Consider the following 9,691-nt stretch of genomic DNA (forward strand, 5'->3'; position numbering starts at 1 on the left):
GCGTCCCCTCCCCCAAGCATTATCCAGAGAAAGTTGTAAAAAAAAACAATTCTGAATTAAACTGCAGGGGGTTCACCCATCACTACTGCTGTCTCACACCCCAGTACCCTTCTATGACTAAAAAGTGCTTTGAGGATTGAATATGCTCACTCCAAGATAGCCCGCTAGGCTCGCTCTTAGCGTCAGACTGAGGCCTCCGATTCAAGTCCCTTGGGGGGCTGTGTCCTCTTTTATGGGGGGGCTGTCCTCTGTTTGAAGTCATCTCCTGTTTGAAGAGCTGTCCTGTCCAAATCTGGTTTAAAGATAAAGAAACATTAGAATGGTTGCTCATCAGCAGTCAGCTCCTGGGAAGCAGACTGAACAGGCACATGGCCACAGTCTCCCACTCTATGGTGAGATGTACTATATTTCTATGAAAATTATAGTGATTATTTCTAAATTGGCATCTTTACATACAAATTAGCAGATGCAAATTTTGTCTTCTTTTTTGGCAATTCAAAAGAGGCCACCCTACCCAGAGTCCCTGACAACAACGTTTTCCTTTTCACACTTAGTAATGTTATTATTGTTATCAAGTTACCCTAATAATTTGTGTGGGTTTTCATGTCTTGATGGTGACCGCAGGCAGTGCACCAAAATGTGTCATGCACACCCATGCTGCCGCTTTACACATAGATCATAAACATACATGTGCACAAAACTGGGCAGTTTGTCTCTCTTCCCTTGAAGTTATTTTACTGCTGAAGACTGGAGCAGAGTGGCAAAAAGTGTGGCCCATTGCCAACGCACAGCCTTCCGATCCCTGTACGGCATCCCCTGAAACCTGCAGCATCTCCTGCCACTGAAAAAAAAGGGGGGAAGCACTCTAGGAATGGGCTCCACGGCTCCTGCCATAAAAGCCTTATTGCTAGAGTAGCCAAGGAAGCGGTGCTCGAAGGTTTGTGCCTGCGTCCTAAGATGCTCTAGGGGTGCTCTAGGAACAAGGCTTCTGTGGCAGGAAGCATAGAGCCCATTCCTAGATTGCTTTCTCTTTTCTCTATTTCCAGTGACTGTGGAGGGAAGGGAAGAGTGAAATCTGTGAGCGAGTGCAGGGAAGTCACTGTGTGTGAGTGAGTGGGGGGAGAAGTGAGTGAATGTGTGTGTGAGGGGGGCATCGGGGGACCCCAGCCCCTGACAGATTAACCCCAAAGGAATGCAGCACAAGTTGCCCACCCCTGTCTTAGACTGAAGAGGGTTTTTTTATATATTAGAAAAATTAAAAGACAGTGTGAGAGAGGGGTGTGCATGTGGGAGAGACAGAGAGTTGTACGTGAATGTGCGTGCAAGCACACAAGCAGCTCTTGCCACCCCAGCAGGCAACCAATGTGGTCCTCATGGCCAAAAAGATTGCGCACCCCTGGATGGAGGAGTAGCCCTTGGTTAGTGCTTCCTTAGGGACAGTCTCCCAAGAGCCTTAACATGCTAGGAGCCCATGATGCCCACCGTTGGGATGGGTTTAGCGCAGTGTGTTAGCTTGCAGAAGATCCCAGGTTCGAAAGACGATCAGGGGACTGGAAACAAAGCCCTATGAAGAGAGACTGAAAGAACTGGGCATGTTTAGCCTTGAGAAGAGAAGACTGAGGGGACATGGGATAGCACTCTTCCAGTACTTGAAAGGTTGTCCCAGGGAGGAAGGCCAGGATCTCTCCTTGATCATCCCAGAGTGCAGGACACGGAATAATGGGCTCAAGTGACAGGAAGCCAGATTCCGGCTGAACATCTGGAAAAACGTCCTGACTGTAAGAGCAATACGACAATGGAACCAATGACCCAGGGAGGTGGTGGGCTCTCCCACACTGGAGTCGTTCAAGACGAGGCTGGACAGCTGTCTGTCAGGGATGCTCTGACTTGGATTCCTGCACTGAGCAGGGGGTTGGACTCGATGGCCTTGTAGGCCCCTTCCAGCCCTACTATTCTATGATTCTATGATTTTATTCCTGGCAACATCAAAGCCGAGGTTAAGGGAAATGTATACCTCCAAGCAGTATGCTGTTAATACAAGTGAATACACATGTTATAACAATGTAGCAATGGCAATTAGATCAAAATTAAAAATCGCGACCCAAACGTATAACATAATAGCCCAAATGTGTTTTGGCGGCAGTCTTCAAAAGTGTCCTTAAAGAAATACAAAGCAGAAACAGTGGACCAACCACCAGCTAGCTGGAGCGTAGCTGTAGCTTAGTGGTGGAGCATCTGCTTTGCATGCAAAGTCCCGGGCTGAGCCCCCAGCGTCTGCAGGTAGGGCTGGGGAAATGCCTGCCTGAAACCCTGGGGATCCGCCGCCAGCCGGCGTCAACAGTACTGAGCTAGGTGGGCCGAGAGCCAGACTCCGCGCCCTAGGCGGGGAGGGCGGCCCCCTTCAAGTTGTTGCACATAACGCTAGTGTCGCCCCCTGGAGGCTAGTCCAATTTGCCCCAAAGAGGAGAGTCAACTTCAGGCTGGGTCCAACTCGATTTTATTGTTTGCAAACAGTTCGACAGAGGAGCTCACGCTCAAAGCAGAGTCGACCCTGGGCGACCCCCGCGCTGCAGTTTTATCACTTAGCTTGCATTCCTCAGCCAGCGTGTTACTTTTGATTGGTTGCCAGCGGTTTGCTTAGCAACCTTATCTTAGGGTTACTGTCTGCTCATTCCAGGCATGCGCAGCTCTTACAGTACTATGTGCTGCTTAAGACACATACAATGGCTTTTAGGTTACATTTTTACTACAAAGTGGTTTGTGGGAGAGCTTCATTGAGCAGGTTTTGTTCCATCAGCTTGTGAATTCACCGAGTGGGCACGGATAGCAGGGCTGGTTGGGCCATAGAACGTGAGGAAAGCGTTGATCACAGCTCACCATTTTCTTGAATACTTTCAAAATAGCGACTGGCCAAGGAAGTTACGCAGGTTGGAGCTGGGGTGCACAATCTATTCAGCCCTGAGGGCCACACCAGGTAACTGCTGGGGTGCCAGGGGCCACACATGGGCGCACACAGAGACACACACATGCATGTACACACAGAGACACAGACACTTACTCACACAGACACAGGCTCAGACACTCACATGCACTCATTCACATCCCCACACACACAGACTCTCCCATCCCACCCACCCTGACCGGATTGAGCTTTGAGAGGAATCATCCTAATATCAGAAAATACCATTTACGGTGGATTTACAACATAGGCACCCCATCGAATATTGCACAATCCCCACCTTCAGAGGCCTTCTGTCAATGCTTCAAATGCAGAACGCCGTGCTTCAGGTTGGGATATCTTGCTAGATTAGAGGTGGCTGAGGAAAATGCCACTGGCCATTTCCAGATCACCAAGGATTATACTCTAGCAAAGCTTTTCCTCATTTACTCCCAGAAGAGCCAGTATGTGGGGTGAGTTGTCCTATTGATAGCTATGCAGGTGAGCGGGAAAGGTTTGGCAAGTGAGATGCAGTTCGTGGGCTTTGGCTATCCATGGGCAATACATTTGTCTTGGTTCATTCTAATTCTTCAGTCCTGTGATTTGGTCAGCTCAGTGCTACAGCCATAGTAAATTTAGACCCTGGACTTGATGGTCTTGCAGGAGTAAGGGCCCTTTATGTGGCCATGGGTATTAGTTATAAACAACAGAATGAAATTTAATAGGGATAAATGCCAAGTTCTGCACCTAGGAAAAAGAAACCAAATGCACAGTTACAAGATGGGGGATACGTGGCTTAACCATACTATACTACAAGTGAGAAGGATCTTGAAATTGTTGTAAATCACAAGCTGAAGATGAGCCAACAACGTGATGTGGCTGCAAAAAAAGGCAAATGCTATTTTGGGCTGCATTAATAGAAGTATTGCTTCCAACTCACATGAAGTACTAGTTTCCCTCTACTCATCACTGGTTAGGCCTCATCTTGAGTACTGTGTCCAGTTCTGGGCACCACACTTTAAGAAGGATGCAGACAAACTGGAGAGGGTTCAGAGGAGGGCAACGAAGATGATCAGGGGACTGGAAACAAAGTCCTATGAGGAGAGACGAAACGAACTGGGCATGTTTAGCCTTGAGAAGAGAAGACTGAGGGGAGACAGGATAGCACTCTTCAAGTACTTGAAAGGTTGTCACCGAGAGGAAGGCCAGGATCTCTTCTCAATCATCCTAGAGTGCAGGACACGGAAGAATGGGCTCAAGTTACAGGAAGCCAGATTCTGGATGAACATCAGGAGAAACGTCCTGACTGTTAGAGCAGTACAACAATGGGACCCATTACCTAGGGAGGTCGTGGGCTCTCCCACACTGGAGGCATTCAAGATGAAGCTGGACAGCCCTCTGTCAGGGATGCTTTGACTTGCATTCCTGCTTTGAGCAAGGGGTTGGACTCGATGATCCTATAGGCCCCTTCCAACCCTACTATTCTATGATTCTATGATTTCAGTTGTGAAGCACACAACTAACATTTTCCGCACCCCACCATCCCAAGCTATACAACTGTTTCTATGGCTGAATCTACACAAAGCAGTTATACTGTTATCATAACTACTGGTACACATGACACCAATGGGCACCAATAGTTATGATAACGGTATAACTGCTATGTGTAGATTCAGCCTATGTTATAGCAACCTCCCCGCAGAAACAGTTTGCCAACACTGAGAGAGAGAGAATGAGAGAGAGAAAGAAAGAAAAAGACAGACAGCCTCTGGGCATGTGCAGTGTCACATTTTAAACTCAGATCATAGCACCATCATGAGTACAGGAATAAAATGTAGCTTGCTTCTGCTGCCCTGGTGCTAAACACATTTACTCGCGAATAAGCATCATTTTGTTATAGAAAGGGATAATGTATTTGTAAAGTAAAAATAATAAAATCGGCATCTGGAACCATATACATGCCTGACCAGGTGCCTGCCCGAAATTAGATATAGATATAGAAACCATGCTGGCCCAGGTGCTGATGCCAGGTGTGTTTGCCACTGCCCTGATCTCCTGCCACTCTCCGGGTCATCTTTTAGGGGCACCCTGGACTGTGAGGCCCTGAACTTTGGCCCCAAAGTTCAGCCCTAGCTCGTGTCAGCTGGCAACAGGTTGCTGATTTGTTCTGATGTCACAGGAACTGGTCTAGCAGAGGCCACGATGGCTTCCAATGGCTTAGCTGCTGTGATGTCCCAGAGAGGGGATGGACAGCTAAAGGAATAAGACCCCTGCCATTAACAGCTACTGTGGTGCACGGAAAGACCTGGACAGCTGAGGGCTAAAGGGGATGGAAGAGATGTTAAAAGCGGAGATCTAAGGCTGAAGTGTCAGCTTTGCTAAATGAAACCATCTTAGCAATTGCCAACAGGCAATAAGCTTCATCTTCATGAAGTTCATGATAGAGGTCAAGCCCTGCTCCTTGGAGGAATCCATGAAGGCTCTGTGGGCTAGATGGAGACCCTCCACAAACCTAATGTAGCCCGCGTGCTGGAGGATCCCCTCCCATGACATAAATCATCATTGGCCACACAAATTACACTTGCTGCATCTGTAGGTGATTAAAAAAAAAATGTGCCAATGATGTGCCGAATGTACTACAGTGTGGGCATGCTCACATAGAAGTTCAAGGAATTATGTTTCTGCTTATTTTCTCTCTCTCTTCCTCCTCTAGATCTTTTTCGCTAACCTGGCCCGCACTGTAAACATTCTCCACACCACACCTGCCCCCCAGGAAGATGATGTAGGCAGCTGCATTCCTTGTCCTGTGCCTCCTGTTTAACTCTGTGGATTTGTGTGTGTTCTTCCGGCAGGTGTGTCCTCTGTGGCCTCCCTGATGTCCCTGGCTTGGGTGCTAGCCTCCTATCACAAGCTTCTCCGGGACTCTAGGGATGACAAGAAGAGCATGAGCTACAGAGGGGCCCTTATCCATCTCTTCTGGCGCCTCTTCACCATCTCATCCAGAGTTATCTCTTTTGCCCTCTTTGCTTCCATCTTCCAGCTCTATTTTGGGATCTTTGTCGTGGTCCACTGGTGCGCCATGGCCTTCTGGATCATCCATGGCGGGACAGACTTCTGCATGTCTAAATGGGAGGAGATTCTCTTCAACATGGTGGTAGGGATCGTGTACATTTTTTGCTGGTTTAATGTCAAGGAAGGGCGGACCCGATACCGAATGTTTGCCTATTACACCGTAGTCTTGACAGAGAATGCTGCCTTGACGCTCCTTTGGTATTGGTACAGAGATCCCGACACCACTGACTCGTATGCTGTGCCAGCACTTTGTTGCGTCTTTCTTAGCTTTGCTGCCGGGATAGCGTTGATGCTCTTATATTACGGTGTCCTGCATCCCATGGGGCCAAGAGCTAAGATTTTTGCCAGCTCCTGTTGCGCCGAGCTGCTCTGGGGCATTCCTTTGCCCCCTGACGTTGAACCCATGGCTCCCCAAACCCCTGGGTACAGGGCGGCCCAGGCTACGCCCACCAGAGCGGCCACGGAGCAACAGGAGGAACTCACAGCTGACACTTGCTTGCCAGTTTTCCAAGTGAGAGCAATGGTGCCATCAACTCCGTCTGGGAGACCCTACTACCCAGAAGGCCCTCTCATTAAGATAGACATCCCAAGAAAGAGGTATCCAGCTTGGGACGCTCATTTTGTAGACAGGAGGTTGAGAAGGACTATAAACATTCTCCAGTATGTCACCCCCACCGCTGTAGGAATTAGGTATAGAGATGGACCTCTCTTATATGAATTGCTACAGTATGAATCTTCACTTTAAAAGCTCCTTTAAACACACACACACACATATACACACACACTCACACACACACACACACTGTCACAAACAAACAAACAAACAATGGCGACAAATTAAAAGAGGGAATTTGGGGGTGGGAACGGGTGGGTTAATTGTTTACGGTCAACACAGCTCATGAAACTTAACCTTCCAATAAGTTTTCTTTCTGGTTGCTGTATGTATTTAAAAAAAGGGATCCTCTATGTTTTGTAAGTAAAAACAAAAAGAAATTTTTTTCTTTTGTTTTTTACGCACAGGAGAAAAAAAAAACCAACAAGAACAACGCGAACCAACCAGTATTTCAAACTTCCATGCTTCAGAGTTTGGAGAAAAGTGAATACCTCCACCTCTGAGTTTTATACCTTACACCAAGTGTAGGACATTATCATAGGGATTGGTGCTGATTGAAAATAATACTAATAATACTAATAATAAAAAATAAAACAAACAAACAAAAAAACCTACAACTGCCTTATGCCCTTAGGTGCTGAGTTTCATTACGTACTGTCACCTCCCTCATGCAAAACTCTTGATGATTTTAATGACATATATACACACATACATGTATGTGTATGAATATATTAAACCTATATTAAAAATACCAAACTAGACAAAAAAAGTCAGATGAAAAGGAAGTTTCATTGCTATTATTAGACTGGCACAAAAATGGTCAAAATTATTACCCCTAGCCAAGAAAATGACCACGCTAATGATTTGGCACGGAGGTTATTTTAATAAAACACATTAAGTTCCATTTCCTCAGGCCAGTCTCGACTGAACTGTGTTTGTAATGTTATGCTGCATCCCTGATGCAGAAAAAAGGGGGGGTGATTCTTTATGATTCACTGTACCAAGTTTGAATCTCAGGGTGTAATCCGGTTTCTTTCCAAGCCAGTGAAAACCCAGCTTTTCACTCATGCCCACAGTGCCATGACCGAATGATTCACATGCCCTCAAAAGCTCAGAGGTGTCTCTTTTGGTGTCTTGGCTACCAGTTCATTGAAATAGAAGGAGTCGACTCATGTGCCTGAAAGGTTTAATGCACAGATCTGCTTCTTCCATTGAACTGAATGGGGAAGCCACTGATTCTTTCCACTGGGACTTCTCTGCCTGTAGGAAATAGTTGAATTGGGGGGTGCTGGTGTCCAAAAGCTAGTTATTTGATTGGTTTTCTTTGTGATTGATCAATAACCTTCAGAACAAAAACTTGTCTGTTTGATTTCTGGAAACAAAATTTTGGATGGCCTTTAACTTTTAAACCAAAAACAAAATAAAATGAAATAGTAAAAAGAGCTTAAAAAGTATTTTTTTAAGTTCCATAATAATTTCCTTATCCCCACCCTCACCCCCACCCCCAAAACCATTCTCAGTCCTAATAAAACTCAGCATAGTAGCAAAAAGAAAGTCAATTTAAAGACACAGTTCTTAAGCTTTGACTGGTAATTGGGCTTTTTGACCTGCAGGCATCATTTTAAGGCTGTGAAGAGGGAACACGAATTGAATTTGTAATGATGCATCTCATTCTTGTGTGAGCCTTAAAGTGATCTTACGGCGTTCTGTGATTGGTTTATGTTTTTCTATTTTCTAAAGAAAAGAGGAGAACAAAAAATGGAAAATGGTGGATTGAATTTTTGAATGGAAATAACTCATCACTGATGCGTTTCTGGCGAAAATTTGGTGCTTAATATTTCTATTGTTTATTGTTGTGATGGTTTAAGCCAAGAATCATTTGACTTTGCTCACTGCATTTTCCGGGGAGCTTCAGACACAAACTGGTTTCAGTGGTGCCCTCCTCTATATGTTATGTAGAAAGGAAACAAGCATCCAAACAGCAGGACAGCTTAACGCAGAATTCCATCCTCAACGTTTCAATCGCTGCTTGCAGGAAAACTAAAAGGCTAGACTCTGTGTAAAACATATTTGATGTCTGAAGGTTTACATTTGGTTGCTTTCTTCTCTGTGTCTGGGTTGGAATGGCAGGCCGTGCATACATTATTTCCCTTCAAAGAATATTGTCTCTTTAAAGGAACTTTTCTCTCATCTAGAGCATCTTTTCAGTCCCTGCCTCCAAGATAGAGGGGTGAACAAGCAAACCAACAGAATCTAGTTTTAATTCAGTGGAAATAACTGCATTTTCTGTGTCTAGGTGCAATTTTTTATTAAAAAAACAACAACAACATGGTGGGATGTGTGCAGTAGTGGTGAATTATCTGTAACTACTTTTCAAATTTAATTTGCAATGGCATCTTTAAAAAACAGTCATGCCAATTTGGTTTTGGTTTTGTTAAAAAAGCTGAAAGTTTTTTTCACCTGAATATACCTGATGGAAAAACAACTTTTGCAAAAGATATATACTTTGCGGCGGGTCTGGAAGACATTATTATCATCATCATCAATGTGCTTCAAAAATAGGGTTGAAGCTTTATTGTCACCAAACTTCAGACCCACAAAGGTCCTATTTTTGTAAGCCAAATTTTCACTGGTCTCAGGGCAATCAATTATTCTTTTATGTCTAGCACCTTTGGGCTTCTTGTTGCAATTCGTCCAAAGACCATATTTTCCTAAGAAAAGTGGCACCTGTGTTTTGTTCTATTTTATTCTTTTCCACTCTCGTTTACTCCAGTTGACCCTATGTACAGAGCTTTGGCTATTGGGTGGTATAGAAAATAAATAAGTAAGTAAGTAAGTACTGGGGACAGCCCTATTTTACGGTCCCTACACCTGATAAAACTCTGTCTTAAAATGTTGTTAACGGGCACACATGTACTAGAGTTCATTTCAGATCCCTCCCACAATTCCTAGACATTCAAATATCTGTGTCTGGCTGGAAGTTTTGTTGTGTACTGTCTTTTTAAGAGCCTGGCCCAGAAGGCATCTACATGAGTAATGCCGCTGGGCGGAAGAAGCCTCTTCTGCTC

The 9,691-nt window shown here is 45.1% G+C and overlaps 1 protein-coding gene across 1 annotated transcript in view; it reads left to right on the top strand.

The window, feature by feature from the left end:
* The window catches only part of XKR6 (XK related 6), a 201,302-nt gene extending 194,345 nt beyond the window's left edge, over positions 1–6,957 (top strand). The window contains exon 3 of the mRNA XM_084833043.1: positions 5,791–6,957. Coding sequence (XP_084689169.1) covers positions 5,791–6,755 — 965 coding nt within the window. The 3' untranslated portion in view covers positions 6,756–6,957. The remainder of the gene's footprint in view (positions 1–5,790) is intronic.
* The last annotated feature ends 2,734 nt before the right edge of the window (positions 6,958–9,691 follow it).

This window comes from Heloderma suspectum, chromosome 1 (assembly GCF_057233095.1).
Source record: "Heloderma suspectum isolate Gila_16-S chromosome 1, 16-S_ref, whole genome shotgun sequence".
In the NCBI taxonomy this organism is placed as follows: Eukaryota; Metazoa; Chordata; class Lepidosauria; order Squamata; family Helodermatidae; genus Heloderma; species Heloderma suspectum.